The sequence below is a fragment of the Epinephelus moara genome, chromosome 12 (assembly GCF_006386435.1).
Source record: "Epinephelus moara isolate mb chromosome 12, YSFRI_EMoa_1.0, whole genome shotgun sequence".
NCBI lineage: Eukaryota > Metazoa > Chordata > Actinopteri > Perciformes > Serranidae > Epinephelus > Epinephelus moara.
In genome coordinates, this window is record NC_065517.1 from 23,298,926 (window position 1) to 23,316,478 (window position 17,553).

Sequence of the window (17,553 nt, forward strand, 5' to 3'; positions counted from 1 at the left end):
TAGAATCAGGGGACCTTCGAGGTCATTACAATTCATTCTGAGGGGGACATGAATATTTGTAGCAAGTATCATGGCAATCCATCCAATAGTTCTCAAGACATTTTATGCAAGCCAAGCCTTAAACTGCCTGCTCAAGGCTGTGTAAAAGGTACGATTGCAGAAAAGAGAAAGAGTTGTCTCGCCTTTAAGCCGGCGTGGAGGTACTAATAGCACCAAATTGATGTCTGTGAGCCGGCAGAATGGGACAGGTGTGAGGTTTTAATGATGTGTGCGACCCACCGCTGGTAGATTTAAAAAGCAGCTAGCAGCAGTCAGCAGCTAACTCAAAGAAGAATAGCAAACAAAAATGCCCGCAAACTTGGGGAGACAATGAGGTCTTGGAGATCATTACCCTCTGAGCAGAGGGCGAGATCAGCCACTACATAACCAGGATGCTAAATGAATACTGTTGCCTTGTTATGCCATTGTTGTTGTTTAGAAAGCACTGCCAGATGCGTATGCTGTATTTCATACTGGAGGCTGACACTGTTGTGTTACACATCATGCCTCTTTTGATTCTGAAATACCGACATGCTATCTAAAACCACACAATGGAGCGGCATTATGCTGGTGTTGTTTGGCTTTGTATAAAAAGCAAAGTAATGACAGGTCTCTATTGTGGCCCTATCTCAGGATCTCTGTGTAAAATGGGCTAATGTCTGTACCAAATTTTCTCTCAATCCATCTGATAAATGTTAAGATATTTCCTACGGTAAGAGAATATTTTGACCTGCTGGTGGCTCCAGATGAAAGAACAAAGGATAACCAATGTAATTAGGATTCATCCTCTGGGAACCGTGAATGCTTGCACAATATTTCAAAGCAATGCACCCAACATTTGTTGAGATATTTCAGTCTAGACAAAAGCAGTGGGCAGTTGGACAATGCCAAAATCCCATGCCACTAGTGTGGCTAGAAATAAAGTGCTGCAGGATTGAGTTAGTATTTCACCACTTCCGGTTCCCTTGTCTCAAAGTCAGTGGTTTTTTTTGAATGGGTTTTTGGTTAGATGCCTGAAATACTACGGTCTGTGGTTAACACAAGCTTAGTTTTATCTGTCTTTATCTGTCATTATGTCTTTAAAATGGCAGTTGCTAACAAGATGCTAAATGAGACTCCACGCCAAATGTGGCTCTACAGCCTCGTCTAGGTGGCAACGTTGAAGTCATATGACTGTGGTGTAGTTTATTTACAGCCTAATGTTAGCTTTTTACTTCCGGCAATTGCATTTACACTTCGAAAATCATAACAGTAGTGTTCATTTGTAGGCGGACCAGTGGTGCAGTGGTTAGCACTGTCGCCTCACAGCAAGAGGGTTCCTGGTTTAAACCTGCGGTGGGAGGTTTAAACCTAGGGGTGGGTGGAGTTTGCATATTCTCCCCGTGTCAGAATGCGATTTCTCTGGGTACTCCGGGTTCCTCCCACAGTCCAAAGACATGCAGGTTAATTGGTGACTCTAAATTGTCCATAGGTGTGAATGTGAGTGTGAATGGTTGTCTGTCTCTATGTGTCAGCCCTGTGATAGTCTGGTGACCTGTCCAGGGTGTACCCCGCCTTTCACCCAATGTCAGCTGGGATAGGCTCCCCTACGGCCCCCAGTAGAGTGTTCCTTGGTGACGATTATCTTGCTGAACAAAACTTGTAAGAATCATAAACTTTTTTCGAGGGAACTAGGGGGATGTTAACCTCTGTGTTGGCCCACAATTAAACATCATCCCTGCACCACTCTATAGCAAACTATGTTATCACATTTGTGAACTGTCTAGTGTACATTAGGTGTTGCACAGAATTACAAACCATTTTAAGTGGTCTAAGAGATCCGACAAAGGGTGATGGGAAGCCCCAGGCCTCGGGGAAAGGATACTCTCCTGTCTCCAGCACAGCTACCATGCCCTGGAACCCTGGGTCGCTGAACACCAGCCACCTGAAGGAAAGAGGAACACCCACAATGCATGTTAATCAGCACCACGAGCCAAAAAGTCCCTGCACATTATGCACAGCTCTGCCTCTTGGCAGTTTTAAAAACACTGGGATTCATGACCTTGCGTTGCTTGTTGCTTTTATAAAGACATAATGGTCATAAAAAGGAACAAACTCACTGATACTTGTTTTTCTACACAGAAATCAGCAGCTACAGCTATGACTGGTCATTTTGCTCAGTACATTGAGTATAATCAGGTCAGGGCAGCATTTTAATTAATAATTTTATATTTACCACAGACATGAGTCATCCAACTATAGCAGAGAACAAAAAACTATTTGTTTCGGAGTAGAATATCTTGGGAATGACATGCTCCAGTTCAAAGCTTCTTCTTTAACAATTCACTTTTGGTGTGGGCAGCGTTTGTTGGAGCTTTGCCCCCACCTCTGCCATTTTGATCCATTATGCAGCGCAACACAAAGCCTCATACCAAAGACCACATGTGAGCCTCTGGCAGGAAAAATAAGCCCAGCTCATTCTGTCAGCGCTGAGGAAGTGATACCATGAAGCGATGCCAACCTTGTGGCGCTGAGAGACCTATAATAACAGGAGCCAGTGAGTCGGTTTGGTCAGTGAATTCAACTGAACTAGCATGTTACAGTAAATTTGACACAAACACAAAACTCCATGTGCTGAGCAGCTGCTCAACTTGTTGCAGAGCAAACACCGTAGGGGGGAGCTGCTGGAGCGTAATTGTAGCCGAGCAAAGATGAGCTGTCATTTGACAGCAATTAATTCTGTCGGGGTGTTGAGAAACGCTGAAACAATCTTGGAAAATGACAGGTCTCTACTAAAGGTGCCAAGGTAAAGCTACAAGAATAGCACTGTGAAAAACTGTCATGAACTGTCTCGTGGGCAGGGCACAAAGTGTCCCGAATACCGACACCTCTCACGTGGAAAAACATCCTCCCCTTTGCCAAATTCTCTCCACACCTTTGTCTGTGTCTCTGCATCTAGTCTCCACCTCTTCACTCTGCTTTTCCAAGTGCCCCCACACCCACTCTCTCTATTTTCTGACATGCAACAGCAGGACAAACATTCCTCAAGAGGCGAACGAGTGAGAGTCAAACCAAAGACAAACACTGAGGAACGTCGTAATCATTATTATCTCCCAGCTATTTGTCGAAGCCAAGCACTGGGAACATCCCATTAAAAAGACAGCTTTACGTTGAGCACAGCGGGAAACATTTCCAAAGTGTACTCCTCTGCTGGGTTTGCCAGTCATTAGCGATAGAGAAATGATTGCGGAGCACGGGGGTTTGTCTCATTAGCTCCAAAGCAATGACACACGTTATTTGCTAAATGAATTGCATTTCAAATAAAATCTAATCTCCAGATAACTACCCATCTACCACTCTGATCAATCACAATAAGTAGACTATGTGTCTTGCTAATGATTTGGTTTCGTCTGCTTGTTCGATACTGTCACGCATGCTCTACCAGAGGTCAAAGATCTGAACGATTGTTTTGCTAAAACAGACACACTTACACCCCGGAGTGCACTTGGATGGAAGCGGTGCTCAGCGGGATGCCGAACGAGCCCGTCTCTATTGTGTCATCATGGTAAGGTGTTACTCTGCCGTGGCCCTCCGGTTCAGTAAACAGATCGATATGGGGTAGGCTGTAATCCTGCAGAGAGGGGGGAAACAAACACAGCAATTATCAGCAGCAGCCCAAACTAGTCCTTGCATCATTCCTTTGCAAAGTACGACTTTAATCTTCTTTACACTCCCTCTGTTATTAGGGGAGTCTGAACTGAATATCAATAAAGCAATATCACTTATTAGCTACATTTCAGAGGGCCATGTGAGGTGACGACGATGGAGATGTTGAAAATGCTGGAGGCTCAATGAGGGGGAAGTGTTTATCAATCGGAGCACTGACCCTGATAGCAAGTCGAATCGAGCCAATCCGCATCGGTTGGTTGTTCTGCGGCTCTGTCTCCGGCCCAGGCTCTGCCCACACGTTTGTCAATTCAGTGCCCCCCTCCTCCAAGGCGATGGTGCGTCCCTGGAAGTCAGGCTTCTCGTAGAGCACCCAGCTGTAGTGAAAACAAAGATGAGTTAACACATGGCAAGGAAGAGATAATTATATGTTGGAAAAGAAGGGAGTAAAGACTAGGATAAATGTATGTGGTATAAATAGTACCTTAAAGCAAAGCAACAGTTTGGGAGATATGCATACCGGAATTACCAAAAGCTGGATGAGAAGAGGTAGCTGACTGTTTAACATGGCATAAAAAGTGGAAACGGGGGAGCAGCTAATTGAGCTCTGTGCAAAGGACTTTGGGATCACGCCAACCACCCAATCATGGCACAGGATATGAACATGAGTTCGGTGAAACAGGTGAACTGAGCCAGATTTAATCAATATGCCCTTGACTGAGTTGAATCAGTGGACGGGAATGACCAAATTGAAACTGGATACAGTGATCCGCGACAAATGTGGGCCAGAGACATTGAAGTTGGGGAGTTGGGGGGAGAGGCAATGGCCCCTTCCCTTCTTTCTTACCCTCTACTTTTGCTCCCCTTGCTCGGACGATACCCATTTTCACACCTGACCTTCATTGTGATCTCAACTACACACCTGTACAGTTTCGTGACTGCATCTTGCACGGTTGTGACGCTACACATTGACAAAATCTGTCCCCAGACAGACACATAAACACCTTGCACTTTGCATCTGTGGTTGGTCGTGCTTCAATAGATGTCTCTAAGAGCACACACACAGACTCACAAGGTGAAAACAATACCAGCCACGCTCAAAGAGCCGGTAAAAAAAGTGCCTAGCAGCCCCAGACTGTATAAAACAATGGACAAAGCTATTCTGACGACACCCATTGACTTGTTGGCTCCCATTTTGAAACCCTGAGTTCGACACGGACGAGAGGATGTGACTGAAAGCAGGAGGACACTATCTGCAGACAGGCTGTTGCATCAAGTGGCTCACCCTTAATTATGCGCAATTTTAATCCTTATAAAATTTAAATGAGTTGTTACTGGCACAAGTCGACCCTTGTCAGCTGTTTTTCGGACTATTCAGCGAGTTGAATCGGCATCTGAGACAGCAGAGCCCATCAGTGAATGGAATCACTCTGACCGGCAGTGTAGGTTTTGCATGGGAAGAGAAAGGGAAGTGAGGAAAGCAAACAGCTAAAGTCAAGAGGGTGAGAGATTGAAACAAACTTGTAATAAAAGGTTAGATTATATTTTTTACAAATTGAGTTTGTAGTTGTTTGTGTTGTTGTTCACTAGCACATGATCTTTCAACACTGGGTTGTGTTATGTGCTAACTGGCTAACTAGCATCTTGAACCCGTCTTCCCTTTTTCCCTTTTTGAATGACTAATACAGACTGCTGCCACCTGCTGGTATGGAGGTATCACTCAGGTCCAGAACGTACATGCTAGTCAGCCATCAGCTGTAGTCTTCCTGGTGCGTTCAAGTGTAATTTTTGGCCGAGACAGAGCTGACATAAGGCAACGCAACAGTTGGCCTTCATCGCCACTAGTTCTTTGATGTCAGTTTGGTGTGTCTGGGCCTTGATTCGTCAGGAAAGAGGCAATGCTTCAGCTAAGTCAGTGAAGAAGACTGATAGCAAGTAAATATGGATGTATATAAAGCAGGCTCAAAGAAAAATATCATGTTTCACAGGGAAGGACGTGCATTCAACACATTTGCCTGGCCTCAAGGATACACATAATTTGTTTGCCAACACTCAATGTAAACAGAAACTTTGCTTGTTAACAAGGTTTACAAGGAAAAAACTGTAAGAGTGGTTCAATAATAACAGTCATCAAGTGCTGAACTCTCAATTTCATTAAATTAATGACACATCCAGGAGCCAGCGGGCCACACTGGCATCCCAAAACCACTTGACACTAATTAGAACCACACTTCAGTGCACACTTTCTGTTCGTCGTTCCAGTCCAAAGTCGCTACTTACCATCCTCTAACAACCTTCACAGATATGAGAGGCGAGAGCTGCAGAGACATAGCATCTGCTAAGTCCCTGTAAATCTCATGCGCCTGGCCGCTGAACTGAGCTTTCTCGAACAACACCATCTGTGTGGAGACATGAAGGATAGTGTCAAAAAGATCAACACTTGAGAAAAATTTAAAAATGCATTACGTGCTTACTCCATTACAGTGAATGATGACTCACAGAGTGCTGAGACCTAATGGCTCGGTACTTTCCTCTTTTATGCTTACAGTGAAAGCATATTTATGTGTATCTACAACAAAAAGCATCAACAGGCGCCCCATTACTTGAACCACCGGGGCGTACTGTTAATGTAATACACCACTCTAATTAATATAAAAGTTACATTTTTATTCCACCAGCCAACAGAATATTGAACTTTAGAAATATTGTACTGCACAAACTGGCTGCTCTAGAGACTCTGTGGTCGATAATGATGTTTTAATTTAATTCTAAAAGCCCTCGTCAAATGTACTCTAAATCTGAAATCCTTCATGCTGTTTGGTTTGGTTGGTACAAGTCATGACAGAAGATCCCCAGCACAGCTAAAGCTGGAGGTAGACTGAATTAAAGCAACGTGAGGGCAAGAAGCTGAAAATGCTGAGCGCCAGGGGAATATCTTTCTTTCTTTCTTGCAACAACTGCTAATGAAGTTCTACAATAATGCAGAACCACAAGTTCTGCACTGCACTGGCAACTCTGAACGCCATGATTGTAATCACATCCAGCTGAGCATTCGCACTAGACTGCTTTTTTTACATACTTTGTTTACCCCCAAGAACACCATATGAAAAGCAGATGTTTTCACAGAACAGACAGAGCTGTCTGTCCGGATTCCTCTCTCTGTCTTGTTTCTGTTGTGTGTGTGGGCAAAGCTGTGCCTACCGTACCTTTCCTGGGCGCTTGTGAAATCCCTTGGCAGTTCTTATCTGGAATGCAAAGACACATAGTTTTCACTGTGACAAAGGCTACGGACTACAGCAAAGCTCTATAAAATGCTAATGTGCGTTTGTTTGTGCAGCAGCTCTGTGCCTGCTGAATGCCCCGACCTTTCAGTTTACTTACACAGACACAGTTGGGTCCGTGGAGACTGCACTGTTTTGGATTTGTATTCAAGCAGCACAGTGGTGGGCATAGCCAGCAGGGAAAGAGTTGCTTAACACAGCATGCTTACAACATAGGCAAATTGTGAGTTTGGCAGCTACAAATGGCTGCAATAAAAACAAAAAAACCCCACACCAACTAGCTTGCAACATCAAGTCGGTAACAATTTTGATCATCAATTAAAGATTTATGTAATTATTTTTTAAAAATGCTAAAGGTTCACATGCTCTAGCTTTTCAAGTGTGAATATTTACTTCCTCTACATTTATACTGAACTGAATAATTTAGGATTTTAGACTGCTGGTCAAATTAAACATGCAGTTTAAAGGTCCAGTGTGTAGGGTTTAGTGGTATCTAGCAGTGAGGTTGCAGAACTTAAACTTCTTCCGTGTGCCACAGGGCTGCTCCCTGATAGTCGACCAAACGTTAGTCAACCAGAAAAGTCATTAGTCGGCAGGAATTCATTGGTTGCTTAGTTGCAGAAAAAACAAACAAACATGGAACTCTGTTGGGAGCTGTGCCTTGTCAAAATAAATCAAAACCTTTTATGAGAATTTAATGTGAAAGGACAGACACAGGAAGTGGCCACGCTCAGCAGTCAGACAGGACTCAGGAGTCAGGTTAATTTCCAGGGCTGGTACTTGCGGTTATTCCACAGGCTAGTTAATAACGTGTCGGGCAGGAAATCCAAAGTGTGGGATCATTTTGAGAAGGTGAAGGACGAACCCAAGGTGATATGTAAACTCATCTTCATTGGTCGACTACAAACATGACGTATCATCTGAAACATGGAAGTAGCTACATGCCCATTAGCCCACAGCGTCATTAACAGGCGGCTCGCTCAGTGTGTGACGTGCACTTGTAGATAAAATATAGGCCTATATTAATGAAGGTTCATTAGTACGGTTTTGTATTTCTCTGTAATGTAGCACAGTGTTAACAATGTTACTGATACTATTCTTTCTCACACCTTCAACTCAAACCACCAAAATATATCATTTAATAATTAAATTAATATCGTAAACATGCGGGCAACTAGTGGCCCTACTCGACTATTGGTCAACTAGGAAAATTCATGTGTGTGGGACAACTACAGTGGCAGACAAAAATGAGAACCACCCTTTCTGGAGCCAGTGTTTGATTTGTCCACTCTGGGCTACTGTAGAACAACATGGTGGGCTCCATGGAAGAGGACCCGCTGACTATGTAGATACAAACGGCTCATTTTAAGGTAACAAAAACAACCATTCCTATTTCCAGGTGATTATACACTAATTTCACAAAGCACCAAATGGTTTAGAGCCTAAACACATTTCTGATATTCTGCTACACTATGAACGATACAGACCTCTCAGGTCTTCTGGGACCAGTCTGCTTTGTGTCCCCGGAGTCAAGACTAAACATAGAGAAGCAGCATTTCGTTTTTATTCACCACATATCTCGAATTAACTCCCAGAAAACTGCAGGTCTGCACCGGCTCTTACTTCTTTTAAATCAAGGTCGAAGACTAATTTGTTTGCTGCTGCCTTTTCATTCATTCATTTCTTAAATGTGCACTGTAATTTCTATTATTGATTTCAACAGCACTATAACTTTTATTCTTGTATTTTATGCCTGTCTCAGTACATTTTAACTTAGTATTTTCTATTCTCTGGCTCTTTAATGAATTGCTTTTTAAATGTCCTTTAATAATGTGTTTCTTGTCCACCTTGTTGTGACGCTTTTGATGCTTTATGTAGAGAACTGTGAATTGCTTTGTTGCTGAAATGTGCTGTTAAAATAAATTTGCTTTGCTTAATGAAAACATACAGATGTAATTATTGGATACCATCTCTGCCAATAGACAATCCTACACACTGGACCTTTGAATATGTCAACTGGGGCTTTGGGAAATTGTGATGAGACAGTATACAGACCAAAAAGTTAACACATTAAATAACACTTAATCATAGAAATTTGTAATTTCAGAGTTTTCAGGAAAGAACCATGGTATTTGGTATGATGAACAGAGAGACGGGGGTGTACAGTAGCTCAGTGGGTAGAGCTGGGGGATTGATTCCAGTCCATGGTCCTTTGCTGCATGTCTTACCCTTTCACGCTTCTGACTATCCTGTCATTAAAGGCTGAAAAGCCTGAGAAAATAATCTAAAATAAATAAATAAATAACTGAGAAATCACGGCATGTTCACTCAGTAAACTTTGAGTCAAATTATTCCAACAAATGGAGCGACGCCTGCGATCTAGTTCAGGCCGTCAGCTCGAGCTGCACTGATTCATACACACACGTCATACGTCACTCCCCATATGTCATCTACAAAACACACCCTCCCACTTGACATATATGGACAACAACAACAAAAACCTATCATGAATTGCTATTGGTTGAATATTTACTTGGGTTTAATTGCAGCTGTCCCTTTAATTAGTGCCAAATTACAAGGAAGTTATTTGGAAATTTCAAACAAAGCATTACCCACATCATTACTAGTTTCTACCCTGAATCATCTTTAGAGACTAGCAAGGCAAAAGAACTGAGAAGCTTCCCCGCTGATGACGACACCAAAGTGCAAATAGTGTTAAAATAAACAGTTGGATTTTCCATAAAGAGCGTAGGTAAAGCAGCTCCAAGGGAAATGAAGGGTATAAATAGTTTCTAGGTCACCTCTTGGTTCAGTGAGCTGTCTAAGCTCATACATGTACTTAAAAAAAGATGTGTAGCTTCAATCTGTGATACTAAACCATTAGGTATCCTTTGATAGTATGTATGCAGCACACTTACAGTTTTTCTAAGTATTCCCTGTGGCTGAGCCAGAGGCTGCTTGAGCTCAGGGACTGCAGGGTGTGTGATCGGAGTAATATCAGGTAAAGATGGAGGCACGGCATCAGGAAGCACCGGAGCTGGTTTCACAGCCAGGTCTGCTTCACCTCCAGAGACGGGAGTTATCATTTTTCCATTAACCTGATAAATAAGTGGAAAATAAACAGATATGTGTGAAAGTTGTTCCTTGGGCTTCTCTGCTAGTAAAAATTTACAGAAGTGATATTTGTTGTTAGAGAGTGCTTCAAGTAGGCTGACGCTGAAGTTAGTGTGGTTCCCTTGTCAAAAATCCAACAGGATTTTCCCATTTGATTTTGGATTATTGCAGAAAATAAGCTCTGTGGACACCATGGGAAGCTAACATTAAGCTATAAACAAACTAAACTATGGTCGTATGACTTAATGTTGCCACGACAACAAGGCTGTAAAGCCGTGTTCAGTGTAGTCTAGATTAGCTTCCTGTTAGCAACCGCCTTTTTTAAGACCCATAAAAGCTTCAAAATTCATAACTGGGGTATTCACTGATGCATTTCATGTCTTATAACCAAACAGGAAAGTCTCTTATGCTTGTGTTAACCACAGACTTTATTTCAGGCATCTAAAAAAAAACCATTCAAAAAAGCCATTGACTTCAAAACAAGGGAACTGGGAATGCTAAAATGCTAACTCATTTCCTGGTTGCTGGACTCATTCCTGCAGCACTTTATTTAGAGACGTGTTAAAACAGAGCGCTTGGTTCTAAAAGTATTTCCTGTCACGGGATGATTAATACGCTCTGATTGATGGTGTTATTGGTCAATAACTGAAGTTCAGCTTGTGCTAGCAGGATGTATGTTGTCTGAGAGACCTCATCTTTAACATTCACATCATTTTTACTTGTTGGAAACAACACACAGAAGAAACTAACCTCTGTTTTGACTTGCTCCTGTCCTTGTGTGCTCTGCACTGGCTTTGCAGGATCTCGGGGGAGGTACTTCTCTAAATAGTCCGGCAGCTTGATGTCGTTAAAGGAGGGAAGTGGAGGGCCTGAGTCACTGACCACAGCCTCCGCAGCCTGGGCTTCCTCTCTGTTGCCAAGGGCCTGTGTGTTTTTATGTGGAGCTGTGGCAGTCGGGCTTGACAGCGGGGGGCTTTGCCGAGGGGTATCACTGGGGGACACATCCCCGGAGCTGGTGCCTTCCGCCTGGACTCCATTCCTCTTCCCTCTGAAGATGGAGGAAGTGAGGCTGCTGAGGACGCAGCTCCCCTCCAAGCGAGACTTCACTCTGACCTGTTCGTCTTTCTCCTCCTCCTTCTTTTCACCTTCCTCATCCTCGGCGGGGCTCTTGTCCCTGAGGCGAGAGTGAGTGTCCAGGCTGCTGAGCAGCAGGCTCCTGTCTGCCAAGCTCGCCCTGGCAGGCTTCAGGCTTGATTTTGTCTCCTTGTTCTGGAGCATGGCTAAAAAGCTCGGGGCTGTATCCACTGTGAACTTGTTCTTCTTCCTTAAGCCAAACTTAAACTCCTCTGGGTCAAAGGTCTTCTCAATGCCGACCTCTTTGATGGCGGGCATGGCGAATGGCGGCTGAGGTAGCCGAAATTGGTTGTGTTTACGTGGCGGGAGGGAGAACGGGGCGCAGAGGTTCTTGATTCTCTCAATGAAATCGGCGTCGTCTAACTCACTAGAAGCGTCCAAAAGATTGCTCTCACTTCCAGAAGAGGTCAGTTTGGGTGGTGGGAATTTAAGCTTCTTCTTAGGCAGGTCTACATCCAGCCAGCTAGAGGGGGCGTCATGGTGTGTTGCGGAATCATCTTTGCTCAGTCCCCGTGGCAAATGGAGCTTCTTCATGGCTGAACGCTGCTCTGAGAACAGCTTATTGGCCTGTGGGGAAGTAAGTGCTTTCAGACTTTGCTTTTTAGTGACCGCTTCCTTTTTGACTGTGTGGAGTTGTGGAAGTGCAGAGATATCACCGTTAGCAACAGGTGAAAGTTCATTTATTTTTGATTGGAATGTTTTCTCAGCTGTCTTCCCTACCACAGTAACTGCAGAGCTTGATGCGGCGCCGTCAGAGGCGCTCTGTGCTATTTTTTTTGTGCCCTTGACTGAAGTGATATCACTTGTGCTCTCTGCATTTTTTGATTCCTCACACTGTTGGCGCCTAGCAGCTAGTTTCATCACGTCTCCTTCTCCTGAGACTATGACTTCTGAGGGCCCTGATTTGACACTTGAACTTTTTTTCCCATCATCCCACTCTGTTCCCCTGCCGCTCGCAGATTCAGAGACAGAAATAGGAGTGGGCTCTTTAACAGACGAGTCCTTCTCTGATCTGTTATCAGTCTGTGCAGTTATCAGAGATGGAGTGCCATCAGCGGCTTTTACAGCCACTTTCTCAGCTGCTGTAGTTGCTTTGGTAATAGACTTTGAGCTGGGGAGCTGAGCATCATTAGCTCCATGTGCACATGAGTCATCTGGTGAATTCTCCGTTTTTTCCACAGATACAGAATGAGGCTGTGGTTCTGCTGCAATCACCGCTGGCTCTGTTTCTGTTCCAGGGCTTTTTGCGGACTTTGTCTGCAGCTCAGGAGGCCCTTTCCCACTCTTGGTCACACTCGCGGCCTCATTAGTGTGGCTATCGGCACAAACAGGAGTCGTCTCTGGACGTGTAGTCTTAGTCTGTCTGACACACTGTTTTTCAGCAGGGAGGTCTGATGTAACGGCGGTGTTTTTCGAGGACTGAGCGGCCGGTTCTGCACGGTTTGCCTCTGGTTTTGTCATGACTTTAACCAGCTGTGTCTCATCTTTTCTTTCAGCGTTTTTTCTTTCATCATCTCTAGCAGTGCTCCCCTCTGTCCCCGAGATACCTCGTCTGCTGTCTGCAACCTTGGCCTTTGGGGTATTTTTATCTGAACGCGGGAGCAGCTGTGGTTTTTCTTTGTTTTTCCTCTCAGTTTTTTCGCCCTCAACCTTTTCTAATTTCTCCACAATTTTATTCTCGGCCGGATTTATTAGTTCTGTGTCCTTATTTGTGTTTGCCTCCCTTTCTTTTGCTTTACTTTTTGATTCAGATGGCATTTCCTTATCTAATTTGGGATGTTCATCAGGTGGCTCCATCTTCTTAGTAGGTCGTTGTACTGCAGGTGAGGCGGGGGAGGCTGAAGTTTCTTTGCTGTCCTTGGAGTCCTTTTCCCTCCTCTGTGTGAATAAGAGGCTGTGTCCCCCAGCCTTCTCCTCCTTTTGAGGTAAAATAACGGGATCCTTGTCAATAGGTGTCTTTGTTCCGCTGCTATGAGCACCAGTATCGGGTTCATCTTTGCTGACAGACGGTTCAGGCAATCTCTCCTTTCTGTTGGCCAGTTTGTCAATACTCTCCTTTTTAAATGAAGAATCTAACTGTTTCTTCTGTTTGTCTAAAAGCTCCAAATCCTTCCTAAGTGCTTTCTGTTTGGTATCAGGCAGAGACTGTTTGTCTGATGTATTTCCTTGGGCTTTATCAGATGGTAATGAGACTTCCTCTGTGAGCTGTCTGGAGGCAGAAGCAGCCTCGGCTTTAATATCCACCTGTTTCTGCTTTGTTGCAGTGAGCTCTGCTTTACTTGTAGAGCAGTCTGGCTCGTTTTCACTACTCGGGCTCATGGGACTGGTTGGTTCCCTACCTTTTCGTCTTTTAGAGCGGGAGCCCGTTCTGCTCGGGCCTTTGGACTGTGGGCTAATGCTGTCAGTCAGTTCTGCATCACCTGTCCCTTTAGCTGGAACATGTGCGTCAACGCTGTCAGGCTTCGTACCTTGATCAGCTGTTTTTGAGGCAACTGTGTCGTTTCTTATGGCGTCTGCTGGTTGTTCTTTAGGGATGGAAGTTTTTACCCCTACAGCTGTGGTATCTTGTTCATCTGGTTTCAAAGTTATCTCTGACTTTGCTTTTGCTTGTATTTGCACTTTAGTATCCAGTCTACCCTGACTGTCCAGTTCTGGTGACTTCATTGCAGCCACCGCAACAGACGAGGTGGATTTTTGAGATATCCCTATCAAGGCTGGCTTTTGAGGCGCCGTTTCAGACGCCTCTGCGAAGTTCTGTGCTTGCTCTTTGATCGTCATCAGCTTCTCCCTGACAGGCGAAGCAGAGCTGGACCTGGTGGGGCTGTAACGTTCAGCTGATCTTGACCTCTGCTCTGACAGAAACAAATTTTCTTTCAGCCTATCCGTGGCATTCCTGACAGGAGAGACATCCGCGCTCCTCGGGGCTGGAAAGGTCTGCTTGTTGACCCTCGCTGTCGAGCGCTCAAAGAGGCTGATTTTATCTGCAATGCGGCCAACGCCTGGCTTAGGCTCCTCGTCAATTTTCTTCAGTTGGTGCAGTCTGTGTAGGAGAAGAGGTTAAGGTTTGAATACAAACATACATTTGAAATTTTGGCTCAACTGTCTGTATATGTGTATATGCACTGTTGTCTGCCACAGGAAAAAGATATTTTAATGTGTGGGCGATTTATTAACTTTAATCTGACATATTTGTTTTGTCTGATCTGTTCTTTACAGTGCCAGTCTTTGAGCACAGGGCTGTACCTTGTGTATTATGACTCACACCATTGTTTCAGAGTCGATACACCTGTGACAATCCACCCATTGCATTTACCACACATTCTTTTGACAGCAATGCTAGGCAAAAGCTTGACAGGTAGGTTCAAATATTTGCAAATGTTGGACAAAATAAACATTTATTCTTTACAAGACAAGACAAATTTCCCTCGAGACAAATAAAGAAATCAAGAATCCTTAAAAAATGGTGTTTTAAGTGGAAGATATTATTGATAAAGCTTTATAGCTGCAGTTTATGCAATGTGATGAGTCATTGTTTCAGAAACAAATCACAAACCATGTTTATATTTACCCAGTCCCATTCAGGTGAAGACTTACCTTGCATCAATCTCTGTTTCGGGCTTATCCTTCGCTTCATCTTCGTTATTCCTCAGCGTTGATTTAAGTTCCTGGGTGTCACCCGCTGGACTTTGCTTTGGTTTCAGAGGCACATTCTTTGTAAATAGCTTCACCTCACTTCGAGAAACTTTGATACTCCTGCGTTTGGACTCTGGTGTCTCTGTCTTCCTCTCAACTTTGTAAAGGCTGTCGTCGTCCTCCATTGCTGCGCCCCCATCAACCACACACGCCAGACCGGCTGCAGTGACTGACTTTGAGTCCTGGAATCCGTCCAACTGCTTGACTGACTTGGAGCAGGAAGTCTTACTCTCCGCTCCCTCAGGTGAAGCCTGAGAGGTGGGGTGGTGCTTGGAGGTGGAGTCTGCAGACGACTCTCCCATGTGTGTCTTTGGACTTTTGCCCTGAGGACTGGTCGCGGAGTTATCTGATGTAGGGATTCCCTCTGGGACATGTTGGGTGTTGGGAGACATTTTTTCCTGCGGGCTGTTGCCTCCATCTCCCTGAGAGTTCTTCCTGATTCTCCTCTTGGCTGCGTTTTTACGCCCCATGCTGTCGGTGTCTGTTTGTTCTACAGGTTCAGGCGATGACTGTGAGTCTTTGCGTGATTTCAGTGACACTCCCACGAGGGCACTGTAATAACTCTGCGTCCCAATAGCCGGCCTAACATTTGTCCTTTTGTTCTCTGCGCTTATTGAAATTGAGCTCAAATCAAAACTTGGGGATGACTTTGCTTTGGGGAGGACCTTTAAGTTCTTTTTTGTGATTTTAACTTCCTGTCCAGCACAGGTGTCTTGGCCGTGTTGAGTCACGCTGGTCTCCTCCAGGTACACATGGAGCTTCCCGCCTGCCTGGGCCTGTGCCTGTGCTCGTCTCGGGGCCTGAGGCAGGGTGTGGGCCCGGTCAGAGTCCCACACCACTCCCTGCTCAGCAGACGGAGAGAGATGTGTCAGATGGCTGGCATTCTTTTCAGGATTCCCGCTTGCTGAAGTACCGTTGCTGCTCTCCTCCCTCTCCTTGCCCTGCCCTGCTCTCTTCTTCCTGCTCTCCGCAAACTCCTCCTTTTTTGGACCTCCTTCTGCTCTCTCAGTGCTGCTCACAACAGAGCCGACTCTGTGGGCAGACTGCGTGGCGTCCCCCTCTTCACAGGGAAAAATGTCTCTGGGGAAAAAGAGTGGATCTGGATTGGAGCTCTGGCCCTTCTCCTCCCACTGTTGTGTCCTTGCCCGGGGTCTCACAGGCTCCTCGCTCTCTTCTTCTCTCTCTGATCTAAGAGCCTGATCACCAGTTGGTGAGGCATTATCAGTGGGACTCTTTGGACTCTTTCCCCTCCATGGAGAAAGCCAGCTCCCGATACGACCCAAGACCCCGGTGCTCTGCTGCTCCTCAGGGTCCTCAGACTAAATCAAAGCAGAGAAGAACTCACATAAACATCTGCACACACACGCAGCAGCAGTTTATCGACATGCTTATCTCAAATGAATATGCTTTTAATGAGCTGACACGTGGTAGTGCAAATATCATAACTTGCCACTGAACAAAGGAAGGGAGTGCAGGCTTGGGATCTAAAGTAAATATAAGTAGAGGTTTGTTCACAGACACTTTTTTTAGTATGGCCATGCATCTCTCAGCATTGCAAATACATGCAGGAGTGCTTAGAACCTGTAAGCTTACCGTAGAAAATACCAAATCATTCAGATTCTTTATGTAGGATGTGAACATGATTTTTGTTTAGAACAAAAACTCCTAAAGAGCATAAAACAAAAACAAAATCATTCCACCAGGATAAACAATAGCAGTATAAAAAACAAGCAGAAAATCATTACAAAAAATATATTCTGCCGCAGCACAGTGACAGATCCATCCTTGGCTGTAACTTATTCCTTCTGGCAGTAGTTTCAAAGTCAACTCACCCTTAATTAGACATAGAAGAAAACTTTCCAACTTTCCCCCTCCAAAAAATGTATGTACAGAAAAGGATCTGCACTGAAATAAGTGTCTAACACATGAACATGTTGTGTTTAGTCCTCCTCGCATCCAGTAAAGCATCCACAACTGGGCAGACTGTGGCATCGGAGAAGTGTGAGTGTGTGCCGTGGAAGTTCTGCCCCTCCAGCGCACGCAACCCGGTGGTAAAACGGTGCGTTCACGTACTCCTCGGAAATTTCTGACACTGGTGTCACTATGAAGCCGGTGTGCCAACAAGTGGTCGGCCACCTGACCACAGTTTCACTATGCTGGTGTGTGTTTGCTGGCTGAACTCAGGTTTAATTGTGTGACTGGCTGCTTGTTGATGATAATTTAAAAAGAAAAACAAATATTTAAAATTTTTTACCTACTTAAATATTAACAACTCCCAACTACTCCCATTGCAATTACTGTGATTCTTTAAGCAGCTCAGTAGGGGAGACTGGGAGCAGTTGTAACAATTTTTTAGTTTTGATGTAATTTCTCAAAACCATCTTGAGCTATCTGGATACAGTTTTTATGTAGGTAACTTATATCTTTCTTCTACTTGTTATTAACAGTCATCAAATGTTTTACAAGTAATGTTCGGGTGCTTTCAGACCTAGAGTTGTCTTGCTTTGGTCCGAATCAGGGACGAATTTTGTCACAAACTTGCATTGCTAAATGTAACAAAACAAAGATAAATGTGACACTTTCTAATGTCACAATGGAGGGACAACTACGCAGGTTGATTTTAGCGCTGGTCATCGTGGACTATATT

The 17,553-nt window shown here is 44.4% G+C and overlaps 1 protein-coding gene across 1 annotated transcript in view; it reads right to left on the reverse strand.

The window, feature by feature from the left end:
• LOC126399200 (beta/gamma crystallin domain-containing protein 1-like) overlaps positions 1 to 16,878 on the reverse strand; it is a 39,183-nt gene extending 22,305 nt beyond the window's left edge. The window contains exons 1-10 of the mRNA XM_050059043.1: positions 16,739 to 16,878; positions 16,500 to 16,571; positions 14,808 to 16,225; positions 10,830 to 14,253; positions 9,884 to 10,063; positions 6,891 to 6,929; positions 5,965 to 6,083; positions 3,905 to 4,061; positions 3,510 to 3,649; positions 1,837 to 1,963 (exon numbers count right to left, since the gene is read on the reverse strand). Coding sequence (XP_049915000.1) covers positions 1,837 to 1,963; positions 3,510 to 3,649; positions 3,905 to 4,061; positions 5,965 to 6,083; positions 6,891 to 6,929; positions 9,884 to 10,063; positions 10,830 to 14,253; positions 14,808 to 16,225; positions 16,500 to 16,547 — 5,652 coding nt within the window. The 5' untranslated portion in view covers positions 16,548 to 16,571; positions 16,739 to 16,878. The remainder of the gene's footprint in view (positions 1 to 1,836; positions 1,964 to 3,509; positions 3,650 to 3,904; positions 4,062 to 5,964; positions 6,084 to 6,890; positions 6,930 to 9,883; positions 10,064 to 10,829; positions 14,254 to 14,807; positions 16,226 to 16,499; positions 16,572 to 16,738) is intronic.
• Positions 16,879 to 17,553: the final 675 nt, after the last annotated feature.